At 37.5% G+C, this 18,504-nt stretch overlaps 1 protein-coding gene across 2 annotated transcripts in view; it reads left to right on the forward strand.

Moving 5' to 3' along the window:
* Positions 1 to 18,504, forward strand: part of LOC111932828 (uncharacterized) — a 316,058-nt gene that overhangs the window by 22,180 nt on the left and 275,374 nt on the right. For both annotated transcript variants that reach the window (XM_086841536.1, XM_086841534.1), the window contains one exon: positions 9,874 to 9,947. In XM_086841536.1, the coding sequence (XP_086697662.1) occupies positions 9,931 to 9,947 (17 nt within the window). In that variant the 5' untranslated portion in view covers positions 9,874 to 9,930. The remainder of the gene's footprint in view (positions 1 to 9,873; positions 9,948 to 18,504) is intronic.

Genomic DNA, 18,504 nt, shown 5'->3' on the forward strand with positions numbered 1-18,504 from the left:
CAGTCAATCCTGAGAAGCCATTGCCTATTTTCATAGTCAGTTAGCTGTAACATAATAACAGGTTCTGTAAAATCCCTCAAAATTCAAAGCAAAACAACATGCATGGATACTAATTGTATGAGCTTGATGATTCTGTGAAATGCATTGTTTACAGGCGTCATTAGTTTTATTGGTTGCAGGCCAACTGTGGCAGAGGTCTATTTAGCGTGTGATAGGAAAGCAAAGCAAAGTGTTAACTTGGGTTTTGATCTTATCAGCTTCAATCACTTCCATAAATCTGTGTTCTAGAAATGCATCTAAGTTTGTCCTAACTTTCCTGGGAAGCCCATATTTCCCTCTAGTCCCATCAAAGTTCACTTTATTAACCCAGGAGTTATAGGTTTCAGCAGAAATAAATTCTTTTAGCAGCAACAAAATGTACTTGTCAGGCTTTCCACCAGATTCTCTAAAAATCTCATTCTTTTGTGAAGGAGCCACATTCTGTATGCCTACCTCTGGCAGCTGCTCTTGTGCAATACATTTGCCATCTCCTGCACCCACTTCCACACCAGTAGTACTCACATATTCACCGGCTTGTGTTTGTATTCCCATCACTTCATTAAGCATACAATTCACAGGGGCCAAAAGAAATGATTGCCCTTTTTTTGGAACAGAATTAGGACAAAATAAAAACCAGCAGAAAAAAAGGACAGGTTTTATACTCCTGAACATTTGCAAGAGTATTGAATGTTGAGGGAGAAAACAAAATACTAAATCCTGCATACTCATCCTTGGCTTTCAGTTCAGCAGAATAAACGGTCTTGGTTTAGATAACTGCTTGTTTGCAGTTCTGTTCTGGTTACGCCTTGTGGAAGTATTCAAATTCTCTTGCTTAGAAGTAAAAAAAATGCCTTTGAAAAGGAGATCTTCTTGAGCAATCTTCTGATTTGCTTCTTAAGCAAATTTACCTGATTTTGCCAGATCTGTTAACTGATCTTTTTGATGTTTCCATAGGAGGTTCTCTGTTATGATTATAAATGTTGCATGTATATCTCTGTAATCCTTGTATGGCTTCTAAAAGACTATTTCAGAGTTAAATCAGCTGTTCTGGCCTTAGATCTGAAGAACAGCATCAGTTCACAGGTTCTGAAAATCTTGGTAACAGACAACGGCTCATAGCTTTTGAATATTTACTTTGTCAAACCTGAACCAGGAGCTTCTTGATGAGAAGATGAGATTTTGTCCAGGATTGCAACATGATACTTTGAAATTAAGAAGTTGAAAGGAATTGGAAGGTAACCCTCTGCTGAGCATCTGATTCCCAACAGAACAAAGTGGGGGAGTGAGAAAACACCAAAACAAGTAAACCTAATTTGAGCTGTTCAGTCTCCTGAAACTTAGTGTAGCTGTGTCTTGAGTATTCTTGTATTTCTAGAACCTCTTTTTTTTCATGCTATGATATTCTTGTAGCTAATTCCATTTCTTCCACTGAACATCATGACATCATCATGGTCACAGAGGGAATGGATGGGCACATCTACACTGCACTGTGCTGTAGAAAGCAATATAGCTACAGCAGCATGGGGCTGTATACTTCCAGGGCTGAATTCCCTCTAGAATGTAAGAGAACTCATTTAAATTTAGCTCCAGGATCTATGTATTGCTTTACACTGTTCTATGACAGAAGATAAACCTGGTACACCCTGCTGGGATTAACATGGTTGATAATCAGGCATTTCGGTAACATTACCAGCTCAACCTCAAAGTTTCATTGTAGGAGCTAGAAGATTTATGAGTTCAGGTTAGAAAGAAATGAGACTGGAAAGAAGTGAAAAGAGCTTCATCTCTGAGCTACAATTGTGAGTTCTTGGGAAGTAAATTCAATGCACTGACTTTGACCTGAAATGAAGACTATTCTTGTGCTTACTGTGACTCTGCTGCATGATGATCTTGCATTTGTTCACCATACAGAGAAACATGGCAATTCCTAATTCCTTCTGAAAGGAAATCACTGTATTAGAATGCTGGAAGTGCAGCAGTGGAATGTGCATTTCCAGTAACTCATTCATTAGCACTGAATATCCAAAGAAGGAACACGTTCACTGCACACTGACAAACTCAGACCATTTGGCAGGTTCTGAGGTTTTTCAGAGGTTGGCATTCTGACATGGGCTGAGCTTTTAACCTTGCCCACAACATTAATAAAATTTAAACTGAAAGAATACATCCTCCAAGCAGGGCATGTTCCCAAATTTGTGCCAAGGTCTAAGCTGTGCTGTACCTCAGGACTCTGAACTCTGAAGTGCTTATTAATTTTTCCCTGCAATTCCTAATAAAATTGTATTGCTGCATGAAAGCAACAAGGGCCTCTCTGATAATTTACCCTCTGCAAGTTCAAATCCATGTTAGTGAAACAAACTGTCTGCCTTATATTTCAAAAGTAATGAATTCAAATTCTGTTGGGATTGAAATTTTATTAGAAATTCTGCTTATCTTCTATTCTTGTTATTTATGGGTCAAATGGATCATTATATTGATTGATCAACACTTAGTTTTTATCCATAAGTACACAGCAAATAATGAAAATACTTTGTCACTTTGTTAAAGAATCATCATAAGTGATGGTAATAAGATACTTTTCTAGTTAATTTTTTGCATACGTGTAGATGAACCTTGGAGCTTTGGCTGACCACTCTAACATCTAGTAGGAAAAGCTGAGTAGTAAAATAAGTTGTATATATATATATATATATATATATATATATATGTATATATATATGTATGTGTGCATATATATATATATATGTATATGTATGTGTATATATATATATGTATATGTATGTGTGTGTGTGTGTGTATATATATATATACACACATTAAAGCCTGCATTTTAAGCAGTGCTCACTGTAAAAATAAACAACATATAGGGCAGTAGGGTTTATGATAATGCTGTAAGTTAATAGTCAGCACAGAACAAACTTCTGATGTTGTCATGCACCTCTGTTCTAGGAACTAAGTCTACTTTCTAGCTGGAAGAAGGAGAGACTGGGAATTCAGATGTGTTTATTGATATTTATTGATTTTTTAAACTTATACCTGATTCTTCTGGATTTGTTAGGCTCATTTGCTCCTAACTTGCACTAACTTAAAACCCATAAAATATAGATGTGAAACATATATAGCATACAGTCCAAGTAATGTATGTACATATGTATTATACCGTTATTTACAAGTCTTGATGGAGACACACTGGGCCTTATTTTCAACCATTAGTGCACAGAAATCCAATTGAAGCTTACAAAAGCTGTAAAAAATGTTCCTGAAAATCAGGAGCATTTTTCCTACTGAGAGTAACGAGCATCTACCATTAAAAAACCTGTAAATTAATTGTTCTGTGTCTCCACTGGCCTGAATACTGCCTAAAGTAAGAATACTCTTGTCATGACACAAAGCAAAAGAAAAATAATTTTTTATTTTTTTTTTTGCTGTCACTGTCATCTTATATGGGCCAGAATTAAATGCACTATAGATTAAAATTATTGGTTTATATATTTTGTCAATAAGCCAGAAAATCAGGCATCTCAATATATATATAATATATTTATTTTCTACTGAGCTGGTCTACATGTGTGCTCAAATTATACCACAATGGGTTATTATGAACAGCAGCATCAATGCATGTGATGTTTTTTGCACTCTGTATCCTAATTAACTTTACCTCTGCTCAAAACCAACTCACTGTTCTTCTCTGAGTGTATTCCATGATGTACTTTCACGTGAGACCTGTAATTACTTCATGTGTCTCATAAATCCCTCCACAGTAACCTTGACTAATTACAAGTGGGCAAGCTAACGTATTGTGGTTGGCACTGAACTCCTCACAGACTGGCCACCTGAGAGGCCAATAGTCCACTGAGGTTTTAAATTCTCAGTTGAAACCTTTCTTCCATGGAAGCACCAATTTGTCTCTTTACTACCCAGCTGCCAGTTTTCATGAAACTTATGGCAGACTTTATGTTCTTATAGTTTCTAGAGTTTTGCCCCCTCCTTGAAGGAGGGGAGCTGACAGATGGGTAAAAGAGCAAACATTGCGGTGTTCTGTATTTTATCCTTTGAAAACCAGGCTATAATGATACAGAAAACTTCATTCACAAAGCTATGAAATATCAAACAACACTCACAAAGTTATGTGACAAACAACACTCAAAAAGTTATGAAATACCTTATAAATATGAAATATCTTATAAATATAAAAGGTGAAACTCTGATTTATGCCAATAATCTCTTCAAGCACTAATGTTTGTCTAATGGATTCAGCTACCAAAAATTATTGCATATGCTACAGAAAGCATTATAATTTGAGACCCACCTGTGCCATCATATCAAAGCTAAAATTATTCCATGAGACTTTGGAACATTCCATGTTGGTTGATACTACGTACTTTTAACTAAAAGCTTCTCCTTTCACTTTACATCAACAGAAGTGGAACAATTAATGCTTCAAAATACAAGAGAGGCTTTTGTTCTTGTTTAAATTTTTGTACCTTAGCTTGAAAGGTATCTTGAGCTCCTTTGAAGTTTCCCTTTAATATACTGCACCCAAACCACTTCTTTTTAAGAGCCTCATTTAACTTTCACATTTTAAAGATCTTTCGATGCAAGCCCAAATGTAACAAAAGAAAGTGATAATTGTTGAAACAGAGTTGTTGAATAGTGTAGACATTGAATCTTATGGAAGCCACCTCCAGGAAGTATCTTGTGCAACTCTGGCTCTGGTGTATAGCTGGAAGGTAGGTCACATCGCATAGGATTTGCTTCATGCTCTAGACTAATGTTTCCTTGAATTATTAATCAAGTTTAATAATTCACAGAAACCCCAATTCCATGGAGCTTGTGTGGCCCCTTGCAGAGAGCCCCACTTGCTGCCAGTGGCATTCCCTCAGAGGTCTGCTTGTGCAATTTGCGTGCTTAAATGCCAGTTCTCTAAGTCAGGATTAGATTTCTGTAGCTTTCTCTGGGCATTGGATCAGGCATTGGTACATCCTTTGGTAGAGGACTGGGTTTTTTCCTGCCTGTATGTGAAAACAGCTACCACCCAGGTGATAGTAAAAAGAACAACAACTGAAATGCTGATTAGAGATTTCACTGAAGCCCCTTAGGACTGCAGGCAGAAGGTCAAGATAATCAACACTGAAGAGTGTAAGATTATTTGCAATTCATCCCGATTATCTGCCCTGGCACTCCCAGTGGCTGTATAGCAGTGGTATTCCTGCCCAGCAGCAGGGTATGCAATAGAGCCTGTAGAAGTTGTGATTGTTTTTTTGTATCCCTATTCAATTCCCTGAAGTCCTTGAGAGCAATTCATGATAGTCAGTGTACAGTTTATTTAATTTACGCTGTTAGAAATGGGTCATTTCAAATTTCTGATGCCTGCCTGTCTTTGAGGCTCTGATGCTGTCATCAGACTCCATTGTGAGTGAGCAAATGTTGATGTCATACTGTGGTTTATGAGTCATATATCATGTCTATATTTCATCTTGGTTTTGTGCTGCTACACAAACCTAGTGTTGTGGGAACTCACACCTTCATTTCAGACCTCTGAAAGTTTAATTCTCATGCACTGTACTTATTTTCTTTCTTTCTGAACTGGGTCAGATGTCCCCTTCTGTAATAATTTAATTAACACTTTGGAATAATGATGCATTAATTAATGCCAGATTACAATGAAAATGCTACAGAATTACACTTTATATCAACATTAATGCAAAATGAGTTCCTCCTGGATAATATTTCTTACAGAGAATACAAAAAGAGATAATACTAATTAGGCCATCAATTTAAATTTACCATAATTTCAATCCATGTCACTTATCTGTTCTCTAGCACAAAACCTTCTGTTCTACCATACACTTTTTGCTGCATTGATATGCATTGGTATGGCAGCCAGACCGGGAGTAATTTCCTAATGTACATTCCTATACATTATAATACACTTCTGTACGATAGTCCTGGGTTTGGTGTCTGCATTGTGGATGATTGAACTTTAAAAATCACTTGCAGTTTAAGAATGTTCTGACACAGATCTTCTTTATGCCGAGAAACTTCACTGGCAAAATAACACCCTCACCAAAGGCATAGGGCTTTGTGTTGTGCATGGCACATTATTGGTCTGAAACATACAGGGCAGGTTACTCTAATTCTTCCTGGCATGGCCCAGATTTGCTGCTGCAAATGCAACATCTGCAGAGTCATTCTTTTGTGAGCATTATTTTTAACTGCTTCATAGAAGAATTTTAGGCAAGTAAGAAATCAAGCTTTCTGTTCCCAAGAAGTTTCAGTCTAGCTGTGTATTTCATCACATCAAGAAAAAATTGTTTTGAAATGCATATCTGATCTCACTGCACTTTGGTGCTTTTTCCTTGACATGACCATTACCTAGATGCTGTCTTTTGTGCAGGTAAGAAAAGAGGATTAAAAAGACAATTCTGTAATGCAATGCATGAAAAAAAATTAGCAAAGATGCTTGAATTTCAATGACCAACCAAAGCAGCTTGCTTTCCTCCCCACTTCTTTCTCTCTGGCAGTCTGGTGAAACCTACTGGGTCAGAATTTCTGGGTCCTTGCTCTTCTACAACCTGTGCCTTCTAGGACCAACAGAGAGTCAAGTATAGAGACCACTCAGGCTGTCTTGGAAGCAATGATGTTCATTTGGAATTCCCAAGGTGGGCAGGAACTTAGCTGCACTTCTGTCCAGATTATGTAATGAAAAGTAGTCAGGGATCTGAAGTTATGTCACTACCACCACATGAGGAGTTTGAGCGAGTTGAGCTCTTCACACACTGTAAAAACATTTGGAGATTATAAAAAGAAATTTTTTTGGTTTTACACACTGAAATGATTTCAGAATTTGCTGCATGATGGATTTTAATATATTTGGGGATTTTTATTCCAAAGACAAAGAACACCAAATTCTGAAATTCCCTGTGAAACCAACTCATTGCACAGCTCCAGTTGCTTTCTTTAGAAACTCAAATATCCTTCTTTATAGAAGTATTTTGCTCAGTAGATTTAAATGGGATGCTTTGATACTAGACATTTTTACTAATTTTATTGTATAAAGTTGAGTGATTTATTTCAAAACAGAAAATGGTGGTGCCTTGTTAGAATGTGTTCACCAACAAGGAGATTTAAAGAAGCATTTGCCACTCAGAAGATCTGATCAGGAGAGTAGGAACCACACTACTGTGAGGAACTACAAAGTAGTGGCAGTGTTCAGAGAAAACAAAACCCAACATTAATGGTTCTGCTTTATCCAGGCTGCATAACAGCCAGGAAATTATTTTGTTGCCATATTGTGTATCTTCAGAGGGAGGCATTCTTTTTTTAAAGACATTCTGAGTGAAATGTATGTAAAGAACAAAAGAACAAGACAGTATCCAGTGAAATGATATAGCCCTAAATCAGGAGCTGTGTGGGATTTGACCATAACAAACATGGCATTCTGCACCAGAACAAATTCCAATTTGTGCTTTGGCTTTAGCATACTGCTTTCTCTGGAGAGCTCCATTCTGGTCTCTCTATCACATGAGCAAATTGAGTTAAAGCACTACCTCTTCTCCTTTGCAGAATTTATTTGGAATTTAGAAAAGGTCAGATATGTAAATCTATGTGATTTGTTTTATGAAGCTACCTCTTTGTTTGGGATAGTTCACTATAACTGTCCATCAGTGTTCAGGACTGTTAAAAGAATATGTATTTAGGAGCCATGATGTGAGCAGATTTTTGAAAATATGAAGAAAATTAATTTTTCTAGGAGCAATCTATTTAGGTAGAGGAACAGACATTTTTAAGAACTACAGTAAGTTGTCATCATTAGATGGGCTTATAACTCAGTGCACAGTACTGGAAAAACTGTGATAACTATTACATGGACTGAATTAATGTTGATCCCAGTGTTCTGGAATTAAGAAATCTTAAAAATCTTTTCTATCTGTGACTTCTGAGAACTGGCAAAGAATGGTTTTTGCAGCTCAGGACTCAAGCCAGTATAATAAAACAGTCCTGTATAATAAACCAGCCTTGTGCTGAGGGAAGATTTACTCTGTGCCAATCTACACTGCTTTCCCATCCCAAATGTTATTAATCCCTTACTTTAAAAAGCAGTGAAGTGTATTCAGAAAAACATAAAGGAAGTTTATTTAATTTTTTTAGATTTCATATGTAACATCAACTAGAAACTAATTGGATTAAATATTGCAGTAAAAAATACCACACTGTTCCAGACTTTGTTTAGGTTGTCCATTTTCAACATGTTTTGTGGTTTTTTCTGTTTAAGTATTCACATTGTATTTTTTTCTCTTTAACTTATATGGTCCCAAAATGAAGAACTTTTAATCTTAGTCTTTTAGATGATCTTAAATCTTTGTTGCTAAGGACTGTGTCATGGAGATCCAAGTAAAGTGGTTTAGCTGCACAGCTATCTGCTGGTGCTGTGTTTAGTTGAAACTACAAATGAGTGTCTACAGGGGACAGAAATAGGGTTTGATGCCTCCCTTGAAGATGACATCTTTATGGAACATAAAAACCTAAATGTGCAGATGTCAGAGTTAAGTTCAAGTGTTTTAGTACCCACATATTTAAGTATTAGGCCTTTTTTCTGGCACATTTCCAACCTTAAATCAGATGTGGAATGCTTGTAAGGTGGTGGCTGATAGAGGATATCAACAGCTTGTCAATTTAAAGTTTACATTTAAGGCTTCTGCAGAACATCCTTCTTCTCTGACAGCACCAATACATTGGTAACACCTGCCCCTTTCCAGTCTATCACACCTGTTGACACTTAAGTGCATTAACAGATCAACTAACAACCTGGTTCTTTTTCCTCTGTGTTAGTACTGGTAGCTCTGTGCATAATAAATTACGGTATACAACATATTCCTTATTTAAATGAATTTTGTTGAGTACCAAACCTATTTCTGGTCATATTATTTAATGACCCCTCTAACTCAGGAAGGATAATTCTAAGAAAACTGTTTCACAGGTATAGGTAAGTTTTGTATGATACCATCCCCCGTCTTGTGAGTGATGTGTATTTAAATTTTGTCCCAGAAGAGTAAGAAAGTTCATTTCATATTGACTTTATTTCTTTAAGTCTGTGAAGGACAAAAGCTCTAAATGAGCTGACTTGGAAGGTTACACTGGTAGCCAGAAAACATGGGGCCCCTACCACAGTTCTGGATGTAGGAGCACAGCACAAATAGTATCAAGCTTGTTCAAGAGCTTGTATTTTCCAGGGATATTGCATCTGCAGGAAGTGGGGCTGATCATAAGAGGTTTCTAGCATGGATTCTGAAAGCAAGAGAGCCAACCTGATACTACACCTGAGTTTATACATCTTCCATCTTGATGGTGGTAATTAATCAGGGACAGCACTGCACTAGTGATGCCATGCTGCTTCCAGTTCTGCAGCATTGGTACATGCAAATGTGGTTGTAACTAGGCCAGAAGTCACCACACAGATGTTTGTCAAAGCCATGACAAATACTAATATCAGAGTTATATACTCAAATTTTGCTGGTGAAAACTTTAAAAATCACTACGCACACACATTCATCAGAGCTGTACTACATAGATTGGCTAATGGCTATTGGACATTTGGAACAGCTAAGTTGAAAAGCAATGAGTAAAAATGGTAAGAATTGGAGAATGTTGAATAAATTCAAAGAATTCATCAAATCATTATAAGAGATCTGCTTCTGGATATTTAGTAAACAATAGTTTTCTAAGTTATTTGCTATGCATTGTTCATTCATCTCTGATAAATATCATACATACTTATTAGAGATGAATGAACTTATTATCATACATCCATCATAAATGGTATTTTTATTTCAGCTCCTAGAACATAAAAAATCTGTAGAAGCTAGCTGAGAATTCTGCAAGCATGTCTGAATGCCAAATCAACTGAGGTAAGTTGGAGTTTATGTCCCTGAACATATTGTACGATCAGTGGATAAGGCAGGGTTTAAATATAGATTGAAAACCACAGGCTATTAAGTATCTAGGAATATTTTACCTTATGGAGTTGAAGTCTACAACTAAACTTAACAAAGAGGTAATGTGAAATACAGTGGGAAAAAGAAAAAAAAAATTGCTGGGTGGTCTCTGGCACATAGTGTATTATGTGGTGGAAAAGGCTGAGAGCCCTGAGTAAGAGAGATATTGGGACCAAACCTGACATACTGTATACATTAAGCATCTTGCTATTTACCGTCTGAGAAATGTGTTTTAAGGAACTTGTGGGCTGGTTAACAAAAACTTTATGGCATTATAGGAAGCCCAAAATCTGGGATGAAAATGCTAGTGTTAGCCAAACTTCTAGGTGGAGCAAATTTTCCAGAGTTACAAAAATATTGTTTTTTTGTGTAGCCAAGGAAAGGATGCCATGTAAGTGAATCTCAGCCCATTTGGATAGCCTCTGAAAATGCACAAACATGCTTTTTCATTTGTTCTCATTAACAAGGGTGAACTGAAAAGAGCTGCATGCAGTGCTGAAAGCTATCGCTAAGGAGATTTTAAATCATAAAGAAAATGCAGGGGAAAATACACGGTGAAAAGACAGGAAGCCCTATGAAACAAAACTAGAGTAAGATTTGTTTAAGGTATTTTTATTTTGATATTATTTTTCTGTGTTGAGGCCCCGAAGGCACCACCAGGCCGCAGGGCTCCCTGGCCCTGGCCAGCCCCGTCAGCCCCAGCCCTGCCTGGCCAGCCCCACGTCTTGGCCCAGCCCCGGCAGGTGCCCGGGGCTGGGGCTGCCCTGGCGGGATTGGGACAAGCCCTGGTCACCAGCCAGGCCCTGCCATCCCATGGGGCCGGGCTCGCTCCCATCCTGCAGAGGCCTTGGCAGGAGTGCTGTGTGTGGTAGTGTGTGTCAGACCCATGGAGCACCGTCTGCTTGTTTCTCATCTCCTGGTGAAACCATGCCGGCTCAGACCAGAGCTCCAAGCACTTGCAGTCACGGCCTGTCTGCAGACAGGGAGAGACATACCGTGAAAACTGCTCTGCTTCTCCACTAGGACTGACATGGGAGCCTTGGAAGCAAAACACAGACTTGGACTGATTGTTAAGGGGTTTGAGTCAAGCCCCTCAACCATACATGTTATGTGTTCCCATTCTCTCTGCTCGCTTCAGTCTTCTCAGAATTGCCATTCATAAGCATCACAGCCTTACATGCTGAAGGGAGGCCATGGAGGAGGGTTACACAGTGAATCCAAAGGAGTTGTAGTGTGCTTCCTCATTCCTGCTCTTTTGTCTTTGATTAATGGGACAATAAACATGAGTTCTGCTAGGGACACCTCAAAAGATGTGGACAGATGCTTGTCTTATGGCTCTTCAAAGGACATTTACTACCTTAAGTATTCTATGATTGTAATTTTCATTGAGGTTTGGTGGCTCTATTCCATTTGTATGGGTATCCAATTACAACTCAAATATTTGCACTTGACAGCAGTTTTAGACTACATAGTTAAATGAAAAATGAACCAAATGCAGTACATAGTTTAATAACAATCAGTCTTAAGAGAATTTTTTGAGGAACAACTTCTGACCCACCAGGATTATTAAACATCCTGTAGCATTTTTTGTAAGATTAGTCACAGTGTCTTTCTGAAACTCAATTTATATTATTACATTCTGCCTCCATAAATCACCCTATGGTATCAACTGAATATACTATTCTTCTGTCACATATTGTTGTAGAAAGTTAAAAAGCTGTCATGTTCCACCTCAGAAATGGATCCACTTTGCTAGAATGTAATGCAGTTCTATTACAAGATTTGGAACTTTTCGTTATTTTGCAATCCAGTACATTTGCAAGAGAATCCATTATTTTTTTCAGTTTTTCTTGGTGTCCTCACCTATATAAATGAATGTAGAAATGATAAGTATCAGTATTTTGCAAAGACACTAATTTCCAAATATATTTCCCTAGGACCAAACACAAAAGAAAGAAAACCATATAATTTGCACCAGCAAAGAACCAAATTTCTACTTTTTCAAATGTGATTGCTTACTTAATTCATTTTGTTTCTTGGCAAGTCTTGCAGATGATGCAATAAATGTCTCTGCTTCCTTTTACTCAGCATCAAGTGAACAGATCATTCTCCTCCTTTATTCTTTTCTTTTGACTGAGTGGAAAGCCAGCAGCCCTGCACCTCTTGATTATTATGTATCTCATACGTTTGCCAGAATGGGGATATAAACCTAGTGCTCTATACAGATCCAAATGTGAATAATTACATTCTACCTACCTAAATTCCCACAATGGTTTCATTTGGGTACAGCAGATTTCTTAATTTCCTGATTTTGGGCCTGTTTTGGCATCTGTTGAAGTTAATGGAAAGTTCTCAAAGACTCTGGTGAAGGAAAATGTCCATAAGCTATGGAGTAATTCTGTTGTGGTATTAAACAGCTTGAGTGGACATAAGTAGAGTTGTATTGTATTATAGATTGTTTGCAGTGCCTGTCTTTACCAGTTTGGAAAACTCTTCCTGTTTCATCACTGTTACGTGTATATTCAAGGTATAACAAATGGCAATTAACATATTTTTTAGGTATTCTGTTGTAGACATCTTATATATGTTAAATTTACAGATCTATATGGCTGATCCTGGTGCCACTGACTTTTTTGAAGATCTTTCTTTGGACTTTAGTGAGGATATCTAGGTAATATCTCAGGAGTAGTAGAAGACAGTAGCCTTCTGATGCATAGAAATTCTGTTTTTTCAGACAACTGTGGAAAAAAAAAAATAGAAAAACTGTTCAAAAATTGAGTTCAATTCTTTTAAACCCCAGGTTAAACTACAATACTCTACAATACTCTATGGTACTTCACCAAGTCACGAATGCAGTTGCAAGTAATTGCTTCTTTCTTAGCAAAACTTGAAATTTTCCTAAAATATTTTTTTGCTTTTTCTAGTGATAAAAAGTACAGGTTTTGAGCCCTTCTCAGTTGTCTCTAGGAAGTTCTTCAGAGGATAAGAAGAGAGCAACTCAAAATAGCGGCAGACCAAATTGTAAAATTAATTCAGACCTGAGCTTTCCTATTTCTTTGCCAGGCCTATCTTTGACCAGAATTTATTTTGTTTAGAATTTTAATAAAGTGAGGGTCACATACATTGAAACTGGATGACTCCAGGCTGGAATATATTTGATATGGTTGTTCCCACCTTCTTTTCTCTCAATGATTATGTTTTATATGTTATTCCATTCACTCATTCTTTGGAATTTTGGTCATATTCTCATGAGCCAGACCCAGGCTGGGCAGGACACAGGTCATCTCTTTATCCCTCCAAAGTCTGTGTCATGTGCTTTTAACCTTGGCCTGAGCCATTGGCATGAAAATTGACTGTGTTCTAAATCTACAACATTCCTTTCATTTGGCCTTAGACAAAACTGGGAGTAGGGCTGGTGTAAGTGGTAACAGCATCACACCATTTCCTAAAAACCAGCAGAGAAATTCTGCAAAGAGCAGTGAAAATAGTCTCAACAATTTTATGTTGTGATTCTTACTGTGGAGTGAGAGGTGATCTTAATTCAAGAGCAAAACCAAGTCTTGCAGTGTTACATACAGCATTTCTAATAATTAAAAAATTCTCTAAGTCAGAAGTGTGGTACAGCTAAGCAAAAACCCCTCAGACAAGAAAAATGCTTTTATTTTATTTAATTTTCAAATGTTTCTGTGGTTTGCTAGCTTCATAACCCAGGGCAAGTTTAATTAAAGTCAATGAAGCAGTTTAAAGTGAAGAAGAAATCAGCATTAGAAAAAGTGTTGATTGTTTTCTAATTATGCCATGGACTTTCTCTGTAATGGATTCTTGCCTCTTTAACTCTAGTTAAAGCCTGGCATCCAATGCAGACAGGAGACCTGGGAAACTCATTACTAAAATTTCCTTACTAGTTGCTTATCTAGTTATCTTAGCACCCTTGTGACATGATGGATTTCATTGCTTTTTGTCAGCTGTTGGACTAGGTGGATATTATCTTCTGAAGATTGTAACAGCAGAAAAGTGTACCATGCAGGAAAGTTTTGCATGTACAGTTTGAAAATCTCTTTGTTTATTAATCCTTTAGTCAGAAAGTGAATCTGTATAACAGTTTAAGTGTCCAGATTCAGCCTGAATTGAGAAATTCCAGTGCATATTGAGAATAAGCATTTTGAATGCTGCCTTGAACCTAGACATGGTCTCCATAGGATTTGGTTTTGGTGTGGCTGGACAATTTGCCTACAATACAAATGGCATCCCTCTTAGCCTCAGTGGGTAAGGATCTTCAGTTGCATATTCCCTCCAGTGGCCCAGAGGAGCTGTGGATGCCCCATCCCTGGGAGTGTTCAAGGTTGAATGGGTCTCTGAGCAACCTGGTCTAGTTGAAGTTATCCCTGCCCAGGAGGCTGGAACTACATGATCTTTAAGATCTCTTCTTCCAACCTAAACCCTTTGATGATTCTATGATTCCTTCCCAACATTAGCTGCCTCGATCCAGTCAGTGGAGAGCTGCATTCCTGACAGCTGATCATCAGCAAGAGTGAGTTGCTCTAGTAGACATATATGTCTCTTCAGGAATGGTGAAGTACTTTCTAGTTCATCCTGAGGTACACATGAAGCTCAGAAGGGATGATTAAAGGGCTTCTTGGCTGTTCTAAGGTAAGAGTCCAACATCCTAGGACAATGTAGAATCATAGAATCATTTGGGTTGGGAAAGACTCTTGAGGTCTTTAAGTCCAACCATAAAATTCACCCTGCTGAGTCCCCAGCTGAACCATGTCCCTCAGTGCTGTGTCTGCACATCTGATGCTGAGCAAATGCCCCAGCTGCATTCTTCTCCAAGGAGTCCTCCTACTTCTGTAAGGCTGTGTCTGCTGGCATTTGCAAGACAATGCTGCATGTAAAACACTCAGCCTCCAGCTGGTGCATCTTTCACTTGGATGTGGCAGAGCCAACACATTGTGCAACTCATCAATCCACATAAAGTAAAGGACACCAGTATTTGCATTATCCAGCCCCTTTAGTCTCTGTTCATGCAAAAAAGAACCCTAAACATTCCTACACAGAAGAATTCAAACACAGGATGGTATTTATCATACAGTTTTGCAAAACATCCATGGACCAGTGAGAAAATTATTCTGTGGCATGCCAGTTTTCTTCTTGGTAAGTCTGTAACACAATGTATAGAATCACAGAATAATTTGGGTCAGAAAAGACTCTTCGGATCATTGAATCCAACAGTAAACCAAACATTGCCAAGTCCCCCATAATAAGTAAACCATATACCTAAGTATCACATTTACACATCTTTTAAATACCTCCACATTTACACATCTTTTAAATGCCTCCAGGGATGGTGACTCAACACTTCCCTGGACAGACTGATGGTTGACAATGGTTGGAGTAAAGAAATTTTTCCTGATACCTTATCCTCCCTTCTGTTAGATGCAGCATCTCATGCTTTGGCCTGACACATCTAAGTTCATCTCATTCAACCTACCAGAGGAACTTGTAGCCATGTCATATGAAGTTTTACCATGAGTTTTTATATTTTCAAAACCATCTGCATATCCAGAAATATTCCTACTGTGCTGTTACAAAAAAGCATATGCTGTGTTATACCAACTGCGCTCTAAAAGAAAAATCAGCTTTAATAGCATGCTTTAAGTCCCCTTTGTTCAGGACTGTACATTTAATAAAGTATGTAGTATAACTTTTGATATATTTACTCCTTTATTTTATTTTGAGACAATTTATTCAGTCTGCAAAATACTTCCATTAACATTTTGGCTTGACTGTCCAGAGGCCTCTTTAAATGGAACAGGTACATTAGGTTCTGCACTTAGGAAATTCTGAATTGCCCAGTTGTTCTTTATCACCATTTTAGTGGGCATATTTCTGATCTTAATGAAAAAAGAGTGTGCTTGGAAAGATGCAGAAGTTTAAGCATGAGCTTTCAGCAGGTTTCTTGCTAAAGTTCAGTAGAAGAGTGTAACATTTACAGAGGAATTGAAATGCTCCTTAGCAATGCAGTATTCCTATGAGAAACTCACTAAATGTTCACAGAATCAAAGACTACAAATGAAATCTTTTGCATCTGTCTAGAGAAGCAGTTCAAACATTTATTTTTTTTTCAAACAATCAATTTAATAATCCGATTGTTTTTGTAGAAATGGTAACTTGTTTGTAACTTTGTATTAAAAGATGCAAGTCAATGAAATTGCAAGATCAAGCACTTGGAATTTCAAGGATGGCCTTAGAATCCCAAGTCAGCTTCTCTCAGCTATGTCTTAGGGTAGCATTCTTATTTACAAATCACTAATTAGTGTTGCCTCATTTTGCACAAGAGTGATGATTTGCAGGCAACAAAGAAGGTGTTGAATATTTTTTTTTAACTTCATTGCCTAGTCTATAGTCTTGGGCCTTATTTATGTCTGCTGTGCCAGCTGGTACAATCCAAACCTGCACTGCATTTGAAATTACTAATTTCTTTTTATTATTTTCAATGGCATTCTTCATTATAGAATTATATGAATATTTCCCCGACAAGTTTTTTTGTGTTGAAGAAGAAAGAATATTATCCCCATTTTATAGCAGGGAAAGTGTATATTTGCTGAACAGTGATAAGAAATCAGCATGACTAAAACTCTTTTTTAAATTTATGTTCTCTCAGTGACATTGTATGTCTTTATGTTCCTGTATTATGTGTAAGGGTAAATAGGAATTTTGACTTCTTGCTTTTCCATCATTCATTATGTGGCCTCTGTCTATTGCACCATTCTTTATTTGGGCCCTCTCAGTCTCTTTCATCTTTGCACACTGGGATTTTTCCTTTAGGCTCCCATCATTTTCACTGCTCATATCTAGACATTTCTACTCTAAGAGAGAATAAGATCAAAATTCTGTTTGATTGTCACCTCTGTCTCTCTTTCTCTCAATATTTTAATCTGGAAGACGTCTGTTTAAAGCAGAATAGATTCCACAAAATTACTACTATGGGGACAGTATCACTGCTGACTTACTTGGTGCTAGGACTGAGTAATCCCTTTCAGAGACAATGAATGTGCATGCCATCAGCCAACTCTGACAGAGGATGCTGGTTGGCATTCATTTTGTTGCTGGTTTTATGAAGCAAAATTCTGACTGCTGAAAATGAGACTAAGCTAAATGATTTTAGTTTGGACTGCAGGGGCTGGAATGGTCCTTTGCAATGATTGGAGCTTGATTCAAAAAGCAGCATACAGAATGTTCCATGTCTAAACCACCCAGTGACTTGTATTTATTATTCAGACTGGCATTCACTTAACATGAAAACTATGTCTTTAAATTGGAAACAATAGTAAGTGATTAACATAAATATATCCACTCCAGCAACAAGCTGTTATAAAAGTAACAGAAGATGCAAATTTGGGAGAGCTACTAATGAGGTGGATCAGTGTGCTCTTGAAGCCTGGGCCAAGGATGCTGTTGATGGCAGGTAGAAAACTGTATTTACAACTGTGACATGTAAAGGCAGAGCCTTACCATTCCAGGCTCTCCAGAGGAAGCCAGTTCCTTGAGGAACTGTAGAATTTCAGTTATGTTCCTTGCTACAATTTTTCTTTGGTTGCTCAAAGTGACTATTCTTCTTTTCCAAACCAGTACAAATGTGGGCACTGAATCATGTTTTGGTGTCCTGTCATCATGGATCAGTGTGAGCACACAGCAGCTAATGGTGCATGGGCTGAGCATGACATCACTGTTCCAAACCAGCCCAACTACTGAGCAAGAGAGGCAGTAAAAGGAGAAACTCCTGCTGATAGCTGGAACTGCTCTTTTATCTGAGAATAATTTACTGAGAAGGTAATTGGTGAATTCCCAATGGGAAAAAATCTTGATTCTGTCTGAGCATAGGTTACCAAATATACTATCGTAAAATAATTGATTTTGTGATGTATCAGGTAGGGACGTAGTTTAGACTATTGAACTTTTCACTTAGGGCCCCAGGGAGAACTTGAACCAAGCTTCCAAAGGTGAAGAACCAGTGCCTGACATGTGCAGGGTTTTGCACTATTAACAGCCTCTTTAACTTTCATTTTTTCCTTTTACCAAGATCTAGATTTGCACAGAGTCTCATTAAGATGGTTGAGTTGTCATTGGAGATAATCACCAAAGGAATGTGTTATAAAAGGAGAAAAAAGTATGTCTAGAAAGTCTGAATAATTTTTTTATGCTGTTGTTTTAGTGAAGAGGCTTTGGATGCTGATAGAAAAGTTACTATAGCTATAGGGCACATTTAATTGCATTTTAGAAACTTCTTTTAATCCAGTAATAACAAAAAATTAAATCAGTGCTGACATTTTTTTGTTGCCAGAAGAAGGTAGTAAAAGGGTAAAGAAATAATTGTTAGTTCTGAGAATATAATTAGCAACTTTAATGCTTTAATCTAAAAAATGCATATTTTGAGCCTGGGTGAATGATTAAAGAAAAGATATTGAAA

The sequence above is a fragment of the Cyanistes caeruleus genome, chromosome 9 (genome assembly GCF_971803275.1).
Source record: "Cyanistes caeruleus chromosome 9, bCyaCae1.hap1.1, whole genome shotgun sequence".
NCBI lineage: Eukaryota > Metazoa > Chordata > Aves > Passeriformes > Paridae > Cyanistes > Cyanistes caeruleus.